General features: G+C 46.2%; 1 protein-coding gene across 1 annotated transcript in view; it reads left to right on the top strand.

Moving 5' to 3' along the window:
• Positions 1-19,045, top strand: part of AMOTL1 (angiomotin like 1) — a 58,272-nt gene that overhangs the window by 27,548 nt on the left and 11,679 nt on the right. The window contains exons 5-7 of the mRNA XM_082486781.1: positions 2,644-2,788; positions 3,635-3,724; positions 10,488-10,633. Of these exons, the coding sequence (XP_082342907.1) occupies positions 2,644-2,788; positions 3,635-3,724; positions 10,488-10,633 (381 nt within the window). The remainder of the gene's footprint in view (positions 1-2,643; positions 2,789-3,634; positions 3,725-10,487; positions 10,634-19,045) is intronic.

Genomic DNA, 19,045 nt, shown 5'->3' with positions numbered 1-19,045 from the left:
AGAGCTGCTGAGAAACGCCAACACAATTTATGGCTGTTCTTCTGCCTTCCTTTAATTTTGTTCAGTGCTGATGGAGGTTCTTTCTTTTCCTGCAGCAAGTCTTTGCTTCCAGGGCTGCAGGAGATTTGTGTGGTGATGTGTTTTGGGAAATAATGGCAGATAACGGGCAGAGCAGAGCCCTTGCGGTAACCAGCAGTGTTGGGCAGGACTGTCGGGCTGTGGACCCCCCCTGCCATGTTGGCAAATCTGCTTCGCTGTGGTAGGAGCTCTCTGGAGTAGGCATCTTCTCCTGCAGGTAGCAGCGCACCTGGGAGAGGGGACATGCAGGAACCGTTGGGTGTCAGGGCACTCAACTGAACACAGTGTCTGTTTGGGATCGTGTAGTTAAGAATTCAGGAAAGTGCTTTAAAAATTACTTTTGCAAAGCCAAACCTTCAATTCAGGGAGAGAGAAGCTCAATCTGCTTAAATGGTCAAGGAGAGCAATGCGAGATAGCTTGAATATAGCCTCTAACTGTGTATAGGAAGACAAAACTTTTGCTAGCGGAGGTCATGCTGATCTAAAGAAAAAACTCTAACAGAATCAAGTAGCTGAAACTATGCTGTTATTGGAGCAACTAATCGACGTGTCATTTTGATTCTGGAAAATTCACGTGAAACAGCTTTTCTCAAAAAAGTTCAGACTTTTTGATGACACTTTGTACAGGCTTGTGTTGCCGTGCATATGAGGAAAAATAAAACTCTGACTTTCTTTGAACTACAGTAAGGTTCAGTCTGAATTTCAAACAGGTTTGGATTTATGCAGCGTTCCTGCAAGCGTACAACACGCTTGGTGGCAACATGCTGGTGGCAACACGCTTGGTGTTTGGCCATGCATCAGCAGGGTTGGCAAATAGGACCTGCTTTTCTAAATGTTATTAGGGAAAATGTAATGGGGCTTTTAATGGGGCTTTCTGGAGCTCCTGCTTTAGAGAAAAAAAAAAAAAGTCAGAATAATATGACTAACTTTGTAGTTCACCCAAGAAAGAGTGTCACAGCCAGTTCAACAGGTCGTCCTCTTTGTGGGGCTGTGGAGAATGGTCAGCTGAGAACTAATCTACATGTGGTACCTTTCAATGTCATACATGTAGTGGAGCAGCTTGTGTGTGTGTGAAATACCTGTGAGCTGTCAAATCACCACCGGTGTGAAATAGGTGATGTGATACCCAGCAAGATACTAATCCAAAGCTGCTGGTGTCACGGGGGCTGCACCGTGGGCTTTGCACATCACCACTTGTTTCAGCTTTTGTGCTTGAGCGAGCTAAAAGCAGAAACTGGGGAAGGTAACTGGGTTTCCCCATAACAGCTCTGCTGGGCTTTCTTCAGTGTATGTTTCAGAGGTGCCGTGTACCCGTGGGCTGTATCTGGACGGAGTGGCCCCAGGGCTGTGGGAAGCACAGGTCCAGGCTGCTGGAGCCTGGCTGCAGGTTCCTATGCAGGCAGCAGGGTGACAGCTTCAGTGTCCCTGGAGCTTTTCTTCTGCAAGTGCTGCAACTGACAAATTACACCTAAAGCATAACGAGCCCTGGAGAGGGACCTACCTCCACAGCAAGTGGAGGTGGGCTCTCACCCTGGCTTCACAAATCACGAATCTGTCCCACCCACAATTCAAGACTAAAAAAGTGCCAGATTTAGAAAGGTATGTGGGAGGCTATATATATCTCTTGGTTTTCCAGCCTGTGCACATTATCAAGCTTTTCTCCGCAAACACAAGGGCTAGGCATGCAGGAGCAGATTCCCATGTTGGTGTTGATCATTCCTGCAGCAATGATTTCAGCAAAGCATTTAACAAGACGTTAGCTTATTAAAAGATCTGGATGGGATTGACCTGAACAGCAAGACTCTGCCTGGGACTATCCTCCTGTCATTTTTTTGGCTTCTGGTCTTAAGATGCCAGTTCACTGCTAAGGGCTTCCTCTGCGTGCTTTACCTGCAGTTTGCCAGATTTCAAGGAGAGGAAGTTAAGAAGATTGAAAACCCGAAACAACTGGCTTGGTCTGTTACAGTTTCTTTTTGTATAGAGCAGTCTTTGGTCAAGGATGGAAGGGAGTGGACCACAATAGTTTAAGACTGACATGAGATCAGAGCCAAGCCTGAAGTATTTCTGGTGGTGTGCAGAACTTAGAGCTAGGTTTTGGATTAACGATCTAGCAGAATAATAAGTCTTGCCTTCTAAAACCCTTTATAGGAAAGAATACAGTCCACACAAATACGCCGTTTCCTTTGCTTCTCCACTTGGATGGAGGTTCAAGCAGCCATGTCAGTTGTTGAATGAAGGCAACTGAGCATTTACGTCAACACCAGCCCACCTTGAGCTCATTTGGGAGCTCCCAGAGGGGTATTGCAGGGTGTCATGGCATGGCGAGCTGCCCCACAGGGCATTTGCAGGGGTCCAGCAATTGTTCCCCACTGCAGGATCCTCCAGCACCACTGGGACTTTGCACCATCTTCCGCCATTGAGATTGGTCATTGGAGAGCTGGTGGCTGGTGTGGCACTTGGCATGGGCATTGCCCTGACCCCTGCACCCCATCAAAATACGCTGGGCAAACGCTGGGATTGGATGCATTCCTGCCAGGGTTTAATGGGAGCTCTCTCTCCTTTCAGTTTGAAATAGAGATTCAGAGGATTTCAGAAGCTTATGAGGGCCTGGTCAAGACCACCACTAAGAGGGAGTCTCTGGACAAAGCAATGAGAAACAAACTTGAAGGAGAAATTAGGAGACTTCATGACTTCAACAGGGATCTCCGTGGTATGTTATACTTCCTTGTTTGGGTTTTTTTCCCCCCAGTTGACATGGTGTTCAACTTCTCACAAGCTCCAGAGTAGCAGGCTTTAAAGGACTGGGTTCACACGTGTTTTAGATACACTTCTTGAGAAATCAGGCCCTGCTCATTGGCATAGGACAAAACTGCTGTCACACCCCCAGTTGCAAAAAAAACCCTCTGGCAAAATATGAGTCAGCTTCAGACAGTGCTTTTGAGTATGACTTTGAGCTATTACCTGTCCAAGTACCTGGTGGAAGAACTTTGATATGTCTTTGGGCAGTGAGATGCCTTCTACAAGCTGGCTCATGCTTTTTGCAACAGTGCAAGGGGGCTTGATGGTCTTATTGGAGGAGGGGGCACCTGAAGGCAAGCCCTTGCCAGGGGGACCTATCCCCTACTGCAGAAAACTGCTTCCTTCCCAGGGCATCCCCAAGGATCGGTGTCACCAGGCTGGGGTCTGCCTTCCGCCAGGGTGTCTCGCTGCACCAGGGGCAGCATGCCACTGCAGGAATGCACCCATCCCCTTGCAAAGCTGGCTAATTCCGATTGCAAATGCTTTGTGCATTTTGTACAGCATGAGAGATGAACTGCTCAGACATGTCAGCCGTGAATGGCAGAAGCTTTTTCCTCAGTTTCTGTAAATCTGAACAATGCAGCTTCATGGAAGAGGTCAAAGGCCTCATCTTTTATGTATGTGTCAGCCTCCATTTTAATGTTCTCCTTCAGAGAGTCTATTTATACTGCTCTGCTGGCATGCATCTTATTTTCTTGGTTGGCCTACAATTTTATATACATATATTTATACTTAAAGTATTTCCTGTTTTTTGCAGAACGACTGGAGACAGCCAATAGGCAGCTAGCCAGCAGAGACTTCGATGGGCATGAGGATAAGTCAACAGAGGGCCTTTATGTCACTCAGAGTGAGTACTGTGCTAATCTGTTTTGAAGGTGCATATATATATATATGCACATATATATGTGCTGGAGTGGAGCTGAATACTTTTCTATTAACTGTTGTTGTCCTTATGGCTTTGTTTTACTCAGCTAATTCGTCACATACTCTTATTTAAGCTGCAGACTGGGTTGTTCAGGCTGTTTTTTTTTTTTTTTCTTTCTGAGCACCAGAACCAGGCAGTGGGAGTCAATGATAGCACAATTTAGCTTATTTTTGATAAATATTTATCTGAAATTGTGAAGTGTTCCTTGCGGGGATCGTCTCTAGAGATGCATGCTTTTTAGAGAAGCCAGATTCTTCTCTTGGCTGGGAAAAGCCCAGAGCAACCTCTGCTGACTTGTCAGTGCCAGGGGCTGACTAACAGGAGGGAGAGCAGAGCTGGACCCTCCTTTTCACAAAAAATGGAAGAGACAAAGATTTTACAACTTCTGCTGTGGAAAACATCCATTCCCACCAAGTTTTAGGCTCCCATGATGACTGAGCACAGTGCTGCAGCGTTTCCTTGCCATGTACTGACAGCTCTGTGTGACCAGCCAAACCAAAACCCGAGCGGTTGGATGCTGCATGACAGTGCGTAGCTTCTCATGTATCCTGAGCGTCTTCAGCACGCTTCCAGAAGGGCTTGACCACCTGGGAGCTACGCAGTACCTTGTGGGCTTAAATCCCATTGAAGCTGAATGCTGTGTACAACTGATCCTTCTGTTTTATTTATTGCATGAAGAGCTTCCTTGGAAGGTGAGCTGCAACTGCAAATCCTTAGGTGGAGAACTGGCCACCTCCATGAGCAGTGCGGTATTTGATATAACTCAGCGTGCCCCACTGCCAGCCCTGCAACGTCCACCAGCTGCTCCAAATGCAGGAAAGCTTTCTTGTAGCTCCCGCCAGCAGTGGCAATGCCATCACAGCAACTTCACTGATAATTTGATGCATGTGTGCACAAATCAGAAGACAGTCTAAAGATCTTTCCCATGACTGTGTTAGCTTGCCATATTGGCAAATGCCATAAGGGCATGTAGATACTGCTGCGAATCCAAGGGGATGATCTGTTAAGAAAATAGCATTGCTGTATAAGTCTTGTCATCCTTGGGAGCAGTTCAAACGGGGTAAGTTGCACAGTACAAATAGCAGACTGGGGTCTGCTGTCTTCGTATAGACAGCCTGGCAATGCTACCCTATACTGGTAGCTACAAAGGGGAGTTAAATCCCCAGGATGGATTCAATTTGAGTCATTTTCCAGTGCATAAACGTAGTCTGTGCTTCTACTGATAAATATCTAGCAATAAAAATTTGCGCTGTGCACTCAGCATATTACTGCTATCAATTCACAGCTTACGAACAAATATAGCTTTTCGGATCCTATCACGTAAGACGGGCTGGATGCTTTGAGTGTCTCCTGGCTAGGCCAGAGAGCTAAATGTTACCAATGCAATGCAGAGTGCTTCCAAGAATAGAAAAATGGGCACATGTAAAGCAGGTCCTCTTCAGTCATGTTCTTTGGGCTGCTGGGGTATGCACAGTAATGACCTCGGTATCAGGGTGTCAGCCTAAAACACCCCTCTGAAAGCCCATAAAAGGTTTTGCTCAGAAATCCTTTGTTGCTGACTGTATTTATACTCTGATGTTTGTGAGACTTCCTCAGGGGCAGACCACGACTGGGGTTGCACCCCACAGCCGACCTGGGGGTTTTGGAAGCACGGTCTGTACCTTCCTCGCGTCTTTTGATGGGATGCTCAGGCAGAAAACTGAGAGGAGAAGGGGTGCAGCTTGTTTTAGCTGTCATGTGTGCGCTTGTCTACTGAGTCTGAAATAATAATTTTCAGAAGAAAAAAAATGGTGCCTACATGTGCTCCCATCAGCTATTGATATTTTGTTGTGAAACTCATGTTTGTTTTTTTCCCAAGGGTAGTAGCTTATTAAGTCAGATTAGTAAATGCAAATCTTCATTTTCATTAGGAAAGCAAAAGTAGAGTTCTAGTCCCTATGTTTATGTAAGACAGCCTGAAAACACGATCCCTTAACATCCCCAATGCAAGTTATATAAAAAGACTCCAAGATCAGCAGGTTCCTAAAAGTTATCATTTTTAAGCCACTCTCATGATGAGATGAAGAACGAAAGATAATACTCATGAGGTTTTTTTTAACACTCATCCTTGGTAATAATGGAAATGCAGAACGAATGCTGTGGTAAAACGCCAGTAACAGGAAAAACTCCCTGAAAAAGAAGTCTGGCAAGGCAGGATATGCAGGGATCATTTCTCAGTTCCTTGCAGTCTAACTGCTCGGTCATGCGCTCTGAGATGGAGACCGGAGGTGACAAAAACTCTTATTCATTGTAATAGCAATAGGCAAAGCCAGTCTGCATGCCTGAAAGTATTAAGTGCTAGGCATTTGTGCCTAAGAAAAATGCTACTGTTGTATCGGGGTGGGAGAGAACTCACAACCTGTTAGTTTCATGATAATTAGGTGATGTTTTATCAGTGAAAAAGGTTCCTTTAAGGAAAGGCGTGAAGCAGTGACCAATGAAGACGTATAGGCCCATACAGGCAAGAGAAGAGGCAGGCAGAAGGAGGCTGAGAGATGCTGTGGAAAGGGAGAGGCAGGAAGACTGAGGATGGTTTCAAGGTCACAGGGCAGAGAGAAAGCTTATGATACAGCATATCATGGGAAAAAATTGTTTTGGTGGGGTCTGAGAATTTTGTGTGTTTTTCTGGGATTTCTGGACTTACAGACAATCTGTCAGAGCAGGGGTTCCTCCACGGGGCTGTTTTTTTCAGATGTCTGAGGTTCATCGAGGTCTGTGCCCATCCACGTAGCTCTGCACCCATTAGTGGGGATAGACAGACAGTTTTGTCAGTGTGTTGGTAGGGCCTCATGCTTTGTGGGAGCACGTAGTGGATGTGCCATATAAGACTTGTGCATATATCTCTGTCCCAAATATCCCAGACAAAGAAATATTCCCATGGAATGAATCCAACCAATGAAAACGCTCACAGTAGATGCTTTTGAGAGTGGTGGTTTGGGCAGATTAAGAGCCATTTGGTATTAAGACAGGAAATAATCGGGGCAGAAGTAGAAGTTTCAAGGGCAAATGAAAGGGAGCTCCTTGCCCTTTCATTTCACAGCCGTGACCTGCATGTGGGGAGGTGGGGAGCCATTGCCCCCTCCACCCAGAGCCAAGGGCACTTGTGCAGGGAGCAGCATCCTGAAGAAACAGTGTCATATAGAAAAATGCATCTGTTCTGCATGACTTCCCCCTGCCCTCCGAAGGGAAGGGGAGTGGGAAGTCTGATTTCAGTTTTCAACACGTGAAGGTCAAATTCTCCCCTGACTTGTTCTTCATGACGTGCAGATGGAAATGTCCTAACTGTAAGTCAGACCATGCTTAAGATGCCTGCAATACTTTGTGGGGTAAGGAAAACCATCACAAGTTTCGTGGAGATTGAGTGTCTTCCTCTGACAACACAGCATCAAACCTTTCTGCATCCCTGCTTAGGTCGGTGACCACAAGTAACCATGTACCGAGCCATTTATTAAGTATGTTACAATTGATCCTAATTATTAATGCCAGTGCAGAATCCCTGTTAAACCCCATGTGAGAAAATGGACTCAAGCACCTCGAGGATGACCTCCTGCAGCTTCTCAGCCTTTTCTTGGTGCTGGCGTCATCTAAACTCCAGAGAGCTGTTGGGAATCTGTCATTTGTGAGCAAAACTGCAGGAGGAGAAGATTGCAATGAGCTGTGTTGGTGCTTGGCCAGGACATGGGTTAACACAGCTGTTTCCTATGAAGCGTACCGGGTGGACGTGTGTTATCTATAATGTAGTGTTTAGTTATGAGTGGCTTTGAGGGCACATGTTCAACTGATACAGGTAAACACTTTTTTTTTTTTTTTTTTTTTTCAAGACTGATCATACCTAAACCTTCTGTAAAGCATGAGGTCTGTGTGAAAAGCTGGGGGTCATATATGAGTGAAGTGAAGGGGTCCAGTGACTAAGTGTATCTTTCTGTCTAATGTTTCTGCTTCAAAACAGGGTCAAGACTGGTTTACTCTTGGTGCACCTACCCAACTTGACAACTCAAAAAGCTCATTCATGAAGCACCAAATAGGTTCTAGGCTTTATCTCCTCTTTCTTCGACCCAGCCACAGAGTATCGATGTAATGTCCTCAGCATGTTGAGGTACAACAGTCAGAGGCAGTGGGTGGAAAGCTGTGAGATTACAACTGTGAACTACAGCAGAGAAGCCTTTTGAGGACTGTTCAGTAATGGGATGTAGCAGTCACCCACCAGAAACTAGAAATAGTTTTTAGATGGAGTCTGATAGGTAAAAACCACATGCCTGGGCAGCGGGTATGTGCAATTGAAGCACAGTAACACAGTATTTTTAGACTTTAAGGATACCTGTATGTACTCGAAGAGAATTTAAGGTATGTTCAACAAAGACCTTTACTAAAAATAAATGCAATATAGGAAAATACTTTCAAATGTGCCCCCAGCATTTTGCAGGGAGAAGTTGATGTGGAGAAGTGTTGAGAGCTGTTAAGTAAATTTTTCTTTTCAGCTTTCTCGTGGGTTCAGTAGTCATTTTGTGTACAGCATAATCTTGTCCTCCTTTTAGAGGGGAATAGAAAACATAATGCAGCAGAGCAAGCTGAGTGCTTCGAGTTCCTCAGATGAAAGTTGGACGTGTAGGTCCCAATTCCTGTTTTTCTATGTGCTGCCCTTCTATAATATGGGTTTCAAATCTGGAGCACAGCAAATGTGGTCCCAGCATGAGACGGTGAAGTGCAACAGGGCTGAAATAGCATTCATCTTCCAGCTTCTTCACCCTCTAATTAAATTAGCTGCTTGATAATTTGCCCAGATTTACACTTTTGTACAGTAATTATTAATGTTCCTTCTGGTGAATCTGATTGAAGTAAATGTCTTTGCATTGAAGGAAGAGACCTGCAATAAAATGTCTTGCTGACATGGGAAGATTAAGGCCACATCATACCGAGATGGGTCGTGGTGGCAGTCGGTGGCATGGTGTGCACAGCACTCGCTGGGCTTTGCTCATGGGCTTTGCAGAGGCCAATGTGCCAGTGTTGCTGCCAGGGAGTGTTTTTGTGAAGTGCTGAATTCCTCCTGTTGGGATAAATGGGAAGATGGCTAGGTGGGTTTGGGCTCACCTCGGCCATTCGTGCCTAGTTCCTCATGGCTCAGCTTGTATGTATCTCACCTCACTGCAGGCACCTACTGGTAGTGTGTAAATTAAACCTGTTCTCATCCCATCTGTAATTAAAGAAGAATAAGGCCCTTCTGGGGGTAGTTCAGGTCTGAAATAGGCTGGGTTTGGCCATGTGAAGTTTCCTGACTCTCCTTGGGGGGAGGTGGATGGTGGTGGGGCTTCCAGCTTGACTGGTCATGACTGGGTGGGACAGGCTGGATATTAGGGGTAGATTTTCCACATTTCGATGTTTTTGGAGCAACTTTTCACTTCAGGTAAAAAATAATAAATTCTGTAATGCTAGGTTTAAAAAGTAAAAAAACCAAACAATGTTTAATTGATGCCAAATTAATTTTTGGAGGAAATTTCCTTCCTGGAGGCTTGCCAAGTACTCTATTTTTGTTGTCATTCAGAATGAAGGCCAGATTTTAAAATCTCAGATTTCACTGAATGGAGCCTCCATCCCCTGCTCCCTCCAGTCATTAACTGTTTGCGGTCCAATGTCGGGGATCCAGTGATTGACACATGACGCTCTTGTTCCCTGAAATGGCTTCTCAGCAGTGTCAGGGCAGAGGTAGATGGAGCTGAGCCTTTCCCGAGGCAGCTTGCCAAAGAAGTCAATGGTGGGCCTGCAATTTATTGCCAAAGAAAAAGATGTGAGCAAAGCTGACTGAATTTAGCCATTTGTGGTTTTTTTCAATGTAATTTTAAATCTTATCCAAAAAAGGGATGATTTTTCAGCACTGAGGTTATCCACGTGTTTTAGTTTCACTCCTGGTGCTTTAAGGCACTTAATAAGGGGGAAGCACCAGTCACTGGACCCTTAGAGCAGGACTGGAAAGTCACCCAGGGCCGCCACAGGGTTGGAGTGCCTCCCACAGTCTCCCCTTTCTCTGTATGGCTAGAGAAAGTCTGTTCAGATGCCTCCTATCTTATTCTTCATTATTGTTCTGTTTTCAAGCTATTCAGCACAGATCTGTGTTTATTACCTGGCTTCTTCACATGTTCTGTATCTCATGATCTCCATCCTTGCAAATAAAATGGACCGGGCATGGCACAGCTGGCATCCAGCGTGGCTGAGGTTTCTTGTCCCTTAGAGAAGGGCAGCAGCATCCAAGCTGGCACCTATAAACAGTCCTTGACATAGGCTGTCCTCAAGCACAGCCTGGGTGGGAAAGGAGTAGCTGGTACAAGCCAAAACTTTGTTAGGGAATGTGCTCAGCAGAATGGACAATGATGAGGAAGTGCTCAGGTCCACGAACTTTGCTAGTGGAGATGCAGCCCAAGCTGCCACTCATTTCTGCTGCTGATGCTCATTTAAGGCTGGGCATTGAGGAGCTGAGCCTTCGCAGTAGAAATTCCTTGCCCACCGTGTCTTGGCACTGTGTTGTAATGGCCCAACTTGCTGCTGCTTTGCGTAATTTTTGCTTTTCTAGGGATGTGGCACCTTACCTCTGGGCGTGACCCAGGGCCTGTGAGCTGTCCTCCTGGAGCGGCTCTTGTTCTTGTCTTTCTTCCAGACAAAGAGCACTTGAAGGAGAAGGAGAAGTTGGAGATGGAGCTGGCAGCTGTGCGCTCTGCCAATGAGGACCAGCGGAGGCACATCGAAATCCTCGACCAGGCCCTAAACAATGCGCAAGCCAAGGTCATCAAACTGGAAGAGGAGGTAAGGCACGGGCAACATTTCTCTGCTCTGAGGCTAGTGATGGCTCATGGTTAGGGCTTTCTCTGTCCAAGTCCTGAATCTCTTCTAGCCATGGTGTGGTAGGTCTTTCTGCTCCCCTTGCACTTATAGCGAAATATTGCCCTCTTATAGCGAAAATGCATAGTTATACAATACTGAGCCAAACAAACAAGCAAAGGGGACCACAACCATAGATGTTTTCAGAGCAGCGCCTTCAACATGTAACCAGGAGCAGCACCAAACTCAACTAGCAGGTGGCTTTGGTCATGGTAGAACTTAACAGAAATATCAAATAAAAAGCTGATTACTCACTGACTTGGGACTGTGATCCAAACATATGAAGTTGGTATATCCTATTTCTCCCCAAAGAATGCCAGGAGGTTTTTGAGATGTGCACAGCAGTGCAGGGCTTGGTTACTTTGCTTCTGAACAGTGGTCTTAGAAGAACTGACTGATCTGGCTGGAAGCAAACCTTCCAGGATTTAGACCTACAAAGGGCTACAGATTTTATTTGAGAGCTGGAAAAAACCTGTCATACAACAAGACCCAAGAAGTGCTATCTGTGCAAAATCCCCAAAACGTCTCTAAGCAATGCTCTTATAAGCCTGTTAGTGAAAATAGATGTCCAGATGGGAAGAGAAATCCCAGGAAGAGAGGGCTCTTCAAACTGACAGACAAGTACAGAGCACCATCTAGTAGCTGGAAGCTGGAGTTAGACAAATTCAAAGTGGAAATAATGTTCAGTTTTAACTATAACTAAGAGTGATGTCAGTTTTCCATTATTGGAGGTCTCTGAATCTCAATTTATTTTGTTCCTTAAGGCCTTCAGGCAAAAGGTGTTAATAACTAGCTGAAAGTCTATGCACTCTGACAGGTCAGGCAAGACTGTCAAAGCAAGCAGGCCTTTTTGGCCCTAAAGTCTCTAGCCCTGTGACCAGCAAAGGAGGAGGACGTTTTATGGGGAATAAAATAAACATATGAGCAGGCAGGCCATTGGTGAAGGGCTAGCAGGCCTGGGTTAGAGGTTCATGCTCTGACACCGGCTGCTGGCATGAGTTTGGGCAGGTCTGTTACCCTTTTCCCACCTACACCCTCCCCAGGGCTGGCCTGGGCGGGAATCCACAGGAGCGAGCTGGGTGTATGGATGCAAGGGGTCTTGAGCGGAGCAGGGAAAGCCTTTCATAGAATCGTTTTTCAAATACTTGCAAGTAACTTAACTGCAGTTCATTGTCTTGGCAAGATGAAGGGTGAATTGACCTCAGTGATATTTGAATGTTCTTTATCAGGGTATCCAGCACGACAGACCCCCTGTTAGGCTAACTAATGCTTACTTAGAGTTTGGAAGATTTAAGGTACTATATGTAAGTGCTGAAAGCATTGCTGTTTTGTTCCTGACCATTAGACCATTCTGACTTCCTATTTAGGAACATTTTAAAAGCTCCATTGCCTCAGGTGGATACACTTAGCAGCAAGAAGAGGATCACATTAAGTTTAACTGCTCGTTTGTTAGTCTAAAGCCTGCTCACCCTCCCAGTGTATTTGGGGCAGTCCCTTTGGGGTAGCTGCAGGAGCTAGTGTACCTTTAATCTGTACATAATTCACTTGACACTGTTTGACTTAAAGGTAACCAGAGGTTTTCTATTTGCATTTCATTACAAAGTGCCTGAATAAAGGAACGTTTTTTAGGTGGTGACACCTGCTACTGCAGTTGCGGAGTCACACAGGGGGTGGCAAGAAATACATTTAGCTCCTGGCTGCTCCACAGACTGTCAGTGTAGTATTGGCAAGTAACATTGACTTGCTGAATACACACCGGTGACAGCAGCAAAAACATAAACACAAATTTCCAGGCAGGTGGTGTGAGAAGCTACTCTGTGCCTGCTGGGTTGTAGTAAATATGTTTGTAGGCTAAGGGCTCTAAGAGCTTTGCTGTTGCCAGTTCCTTGTCTAGGCATCCAACAGAAATGTGCCTCAGCTAGGGATTGGAGCTAGGATCCTGGATTGTGGACTGATGGAGCTGAGGAGAGGGCAATGTTTCGCTCCAGAGAGCTGCTAACCTCCTGCCCAGGGCATCGTAGATGTTACAGAGGTGGTAACCTCCTGCCTGGGGCATGGTAGATGTTATGGAGGTGGTAACCACCTGCCCAGCATATGGTAGAATCACAGAATAGTTTGGGTTGGAAGGTTTAGTCCAGCCCCCTGCAATGACCAGGGACATCAGCTAGGTCAGGTTGCTTACATCCCCGTCCAACTTGAGCTTGAATGTTTCCAGGGATGGGGCATCCACCACCTCTCTGGGCAACCTGTGCCACTGTCTCACCACCCTCAGCGTAAAAAATTTCTTCCTTGTATCTAGTCTAACTCTCCCCTCCTTTAGTTTAAAGCCATTGCCCCTTGTCCTATCACAACAGGCCCTGCTACAAAGGTTGTCCTGATCTTTCCTATAGGCCACCTTTAAGTACTGAAAGGCCGAAATGAGGTCTCCACAGAGCCTTCTCTTCTCCAGGCTGAACAACCCCAACTTTCTCAGCCTGTCCTCATAGGAGAGGTGCTCCATTGCTCTGATCGTTTTTGTGGCTCTTCTCTGGACCCACTCTATGCAGGTCCATGTCTTTCCTGTGCTGAGGGCTCCAGAGCTGGAGGCAGTACTCCAGGTAGGGTCTTACCAGAGTGGAGTAGAGGGGCGGAATCGCTTCCCTCAACCTGCTGGCCACACTTCTTTTGATGCAACCCAGGATACAGTTGGCTTTCTGGGCTGCAAACACATATTGACAGCTTGTGTTGAGCTTCTCATCCAGCAGTACACCCAAGTCCTTCTTGGCAGGGCTGCTCTCAGTCCCTTCATCCCCCAGCCTGTCTTGATACTGGGGGTTGCTGGGACTCAGGTGCAGGACCCTGCACTTGGCTTTGTTGAACCTCATGAGGTTCACATGGGCCCATTGCTCAAGCTTTTCCAGGTCCCTCTGGATGGAATCCTGTCCTTCAGGCGTGTCAACCACACCACTTAGTTTGGTGTTGCCTGCAAACTCGCTGAGGATGCTCTCAATCCCACTGTCTGTGTCAATGATGAAGATACTGAACAGTACTGGTCCCACTACAGACCCCTGAGGGACACCACTTGTCACTGATCTCCACCTGGACATTGAGCCATTGACCACTACCCTCTGGATGTGACCATCCACCCAATTCCTCACCCACTGAACACTCCACCAATCGAATCCATATTTCTCCAATGTAGAGAGAAGGATGTTGTGGTGGATCGTGTCAAAGGCCTTACAGAAGTCCAGATAGATGACATCTGTAGCTTTTCCTTGTCCACTCATGTAGTCACTCCATCATAGAAGCCCACTAGATTGGTCAGGCAGGACTTGCCCTTGGTGAAGCCATACTGGCCGTCTCAAATCACCTCCCCGTCCTCCATGTGCCTTAGCATAGCTTCTAGGAGGATCTGTTCCATAATCTTCCCAGGCACAGAGGTGAGGCTGACAGGTCAGTAGTTCCCAGGGTCCTCCTTTCTATCCTTTTTAAAAATGGGTGCAATGTTTCTCGTTTTCCAGTCACCGGGGACTTCACCTGACTGCCATGACTTTTCAAATATCATGGAGAGTGGCAACTACATCAGGCGGTTCCCTCAGGACTCTGGGTTGCATCTCACCAGGTCCCATAGACTTATGTATTTTCATGTTCGGGTATGTTCATGGTAGGTGATATGGGGGTGGCAACTTCTTGATCAGGGAACGGCAGATGTTATGGAGATGATAACCTGTTGCATAGGGCATAGTAGATCTCAGGGGTTACAACATGTGAAGGAGATCACAGTATCACAGTATGCTAGGGATTGGAAGGGACCTCAAAAGATCATCTAGTCCAATCCCCCTGTCGGAGCAGGAACACCTAGATGAGGTTGCACAGGAAGGCGTCCAGGCGAGTTTTGAATGTCTCCAGAGAAGGAGACTCCACAACCTCCCTGGGCAGCCTGTTCCAGTGCTCTGTCACCCTCACTGAGAAGAAATTTCTTCTCAAATTTAAGTGGAACCTCTTGTGTTCCAGCTTGAATCCATTACCCCTTGTCCTATCACTGGTCGCTACTGAGAAGAGCCTGGCTCCATCCTCATGACATTCCCCCTTTATATATTTATAAACGCTAATAAGATCACCCCTCAGTCTCCTCTTCTCCAAACTAAAGAGACCCAGCTCCCTCAGTCTTTCCTCATAAGGGAGATGCTCCACTCCCTTAATCATCTTAGTTGCCCTACGCTGGACTCTCTCCAGCAGCTCTCTGTCCTTCTTGAACTGAGGGACCCAGAACTGGACACAATATTCCAGATGCGGTCTCACCAGGGCAGAGTAGAGGGGAAGGAGGACCTCTCTCCATCTGCTAGCCACCCCCCTTCTAATACAGCCCAGGATGCCATTGGCCTTCTTGGCCACAAGGGCACAGTGCTGGCTCATGGTCATCCTGCTGTCCACCAGGACCCCCAGGTCCCTTTCCTCTACACTGCTCTCTAACAGGTAGCTCCCCATCCTATACTGGAACCTGGGGTTGTTTCTGCCCAGATGTAGGACCCTACACTTTCCCTTGTTGTATTTCATTAAGTTATTCCCTGCCCAAATCTCCAGCCTGTCCAAGTCTCTCTGGATGGCAGCACAGCCCTCTGGCGTGTCAGCCACTCCTCCTAGCTTAGTGTCATCAGCAAACTTGCTGATAGTACACTCAATTCCCTCATCTAAATCATTGATAAATATATTGAATAATATGGGCCCCAGTACCGACCCTTGAGGCACTCCACTGGTTACCGGCCTCCAACTGGACTCTGCCCCATTGACTACGACTCTCTGGCTTCTCTCCTTCAGCCAGTTCACAGTCCACCTAATTATCCGGTCATCCAGTCCACACTTCCTCAGTTTAGCCATGAGGATGCTGTGGGAGACCGTGTCAAATGCTTTACTGAAGTCAAGGTAGACCACATCTACCGCTCTGCCATCATCCATCCACCTCGTTATTTCCTCATAAAAGGCTATGAGGTTGGTCAAGCATGACTTCCCCTTGGAAAAGCCATGCTGACTGCCCCTAATAACCCTCTTATCCTTGATATGCCTTGAGAGGGCACCAAGGATAAGCTGTTCCATCAGTTTCCCAGGGATGGAGGTGAGGCTGACCGGTCTATAGTTACCCGGGTCCTCCTTCTTGCCCTTTTTGAAGACTGGAGTGACGTTTGCTTTCCTCCAGTCCTCAGGCACCTCGCCCGTTTCCCAAGACTTGGTAAAGATGGTGGAGAGTGGTCCAGCAATGACTTCAGACAGCTCCTTCAGCACCCGCGGGTGCATCCCATCTGGACCCATTGATTTATGGATGTCCAGGTTGCTTAACTGGTCTCTGACCCAGTCCTCATCAACTAAGCCAAACCCATCCATTGACTTGACTTCATCTTCATCTGGGGTCTCAGCGGAACAGGACTCCTCAGGACAGCCCCCGACAGAGTAGACAGAGACAAAGAAGGCATTCAGTAGTTCTGCCTTCTCTGTATCTTCTGTCACCAGGGCACCCACCCCATTCAGTAGTGGGCCTACATTGCCTCTGGTGTTAGTTTTATCTGCCATGTATTTGAAAAAGCTCTTCCTGTTGTCCTTGACCCCTCTTGCCAGGTTTAACTCTAAGGAGGCCTTAGCTTTCCTAGTTGCCTCTCTACATCCCCTGACAGCAGCCCTGTACTCCTCCCAAGCGGTCAGCCCCTCCTTCCATGATCTATGGTATTTGCCAGAGTTTGTGTGTCAGAGCCCTCAGACTGAGCAAATCCATGTTGACTTGGTAGTGTTCAACTGCTTTTTTCATTATAGGGGGAGTTCAAATGAATTTTATCCCTGATATTGTGTTTTAATTGTTCAAGGCGATGTCATGCACCTCGGGTGAAGTGCAGTTAATCTGTGGCTTGTGGGCCTGAGCTCCTGTGCTCCCTTGCCCTTGCTTTTGGCCTGTTTCATCACTAAATCAGAGCACCTTTTCAACAGTCTGCAGTGTTTCTGGAGCTCAGTTTGACACACATGCAGCAGATATCATTGACATTTTGAACCTTCATCTTAAACCAGGGATTTTTACTCTAATTTGGAATATATTGCAGGAAACATGAAATCACTGAAATGAAAATGACTATTATTATCAGAGCTCTACCTTATGCACTGCTTTGTAAATCCACCCAGATTTCTTCTACCACCAGAATGTAATTAAGTTTAAAAGCTTTTTAGATGAAGGCTTGAGAAATAAGCAGTAGCTACTAAGTTGAATTAACATAAGATAGCATACTGTGTAAATTTACATTATCCTGAGTGCCTGCTAGTAGAAGGATTTAATTCATAAATATGTAGGTGGTATTATCACCACATGTCATTTAGGAGACTGATGCTGGAATCGTGTGTCTGGTCCATGCTTTGGATAGAAGACTGAATACTTGGAGAGGCTTCAGAAAACAGCTGTAGAATTTATTTGGGGCCCAGAAGCTGTTCTTTGCTGTGAACAATAAAAGTGAAGAGGTGGCTGAGCTCCAGTCCATGCGTATGAACATGAAGAAGGGATTGCTGTCAGCCAGATTAAATGTTGCTCTTTAACATAAGAAAAAATAAGAAGCAGCAGTGTTTGGGGGCTAAAGCTGGGCAAATCAGACTGGAAATAAAGAGTTAGAGTAATTAACACTGAAACAACCCATTTAGGGTGGTAGTGGATTCTCCATCTCTTACAGTCTTTAATTCAAATCTCATATCTATAGAATAGATACTTTGTAGCTCAAACTGGAGTTACATTCCTAGTGCAGATATTTTTCCAAGGCCCACTCATCTTTACACAGATTTATTTGCTTAGATCATCCCTTTTTAGCCTTATCTCTTCTTCATCTTTATTTTCCTAATCCCTGGGACAGGAGCAGTGTTCAGGCAAGTTTGCTGATCTTGTGAATATGTGAATTGTTTCATTAAATGCTTCTTGCTCTAGTAGATCACAATTTGGAAACAGAACAAGAAGTAATTTGCTTAAATTGCATAAGAGAAAGCCAGATTAGGCATTAGGGTAAAAGTTTTCTGGCAGTAAAGGAAAATAAGCCGTGAAGTAGTTTGCAGGAGGAGGTTGTGGAGTCCCTACCCCTGGACGGTTTTGTAAACAGATTACACAGACATGCGCCAGGTTTTAGGTAGAGTTTGACCTACCTTGCAGCGGGAGGATGGACTGGTACCCCTCCAGGTGCCATCCAGCTTTTTTTTTTATTTATTTGAGTCTGTGCTTTTTTGAGGTAGTGGAGCTTATTGTGTATTTCTGATTGCAGTCCCTCTCCCTTATGGATGCATACTGCACTGACAAGCCCATTAATTCAAATGACATTTTGTACTTTGCTTTTTAAATGTGTGGGTGAATTTTTCGCTTATGCATCTCCAGGCAGGGTAGAAAAGTAAGGATTGGCTCAAGAAACTCCCTCTAAATTTATGAATGTGGGAACTGTCTTGTTGCAAACAAAATTGTTTTCTAAGGTGGTGGATGCATGTGCATCGCCTCACCCACAAGGGCAGAGGTGCACTCATGCGTGAGACTCTGAACCCTGGGGCTTAGTGGGCTGCTGCAAAGCCGAATTCTGGATGCTGTGATACAGATGGACCCTCCAGCATCCCACAGGATGTGGGGGGAGTGGATGAGGCCTGCTGTTGAGGAGGGATGCCAGGGGAGCCCCCTTTCTTTCTGTGATCCGTGCTGGTGTGTCTGGGAGTGGCACATGCCAAAATAGCACATTCAGCAAGAAGCCACTGCTCTGTGTCTTGGCAAGTCGTGAGCTCCCGAGGAATGCAATCTTCGTGCTGCTGCCAGAGACTAGTGGGGATTATAATTTTCATGGAAAGCCCCAGGAGCTGTAAGCATTAGCCCAGATTACAGCAGGGCTAGGGAGGTCACACTGCCAGTTGTCAGCTCTGACTGGGGAGGTTTGTTTAAGCCAAGCTTTGGTTTTGCTGTGAACAAGCCTGTATTTCGCTTCACCTGTGACATGCATGGATTTAGGGTGGCAGAAGAGGCATTTCAAGAAAAAGTGATGTTATTATTATTGTAATCCATGGGAGGGGACCTAGATGAATCCAGCATCACACAAGTAAAAATAAAACTTCTTTGCAGCATGGGAGTCCTGGGCTAAGCTGAGGATTCTGGGTGAAGGGGAGCCAGGGGAATCCAGCGCTGGTGTTTATTTGCTCCACGTGCCAAGGAACAAGGCAGCAAACTTCTTACTACATCTGCTAGATATTTAGACACAGATATTTTGTGGTTGTAGGTCCTATATCATAACCCACATTGCAGTTAATTTCAATAGTGATTTAAGTACTTAAAAAGAGGTAGGCAGGTAGGATATGGTTTTGGCCCTGGCCTTG

Source organism: Vanellus vanellus, assembly GCF_965231255.1.
Source record: "Vanellus vanellus genome assembly, chromosome: 1".
NCBI lineage: Eukaryota > Metazoa > Chordata > Aves > Charadriiformes > Charadriidae > Vanellus > Vanellus vanellus.
This window is presented reverse-complemented; position numbering and strand designations above follow the sequence as displayed.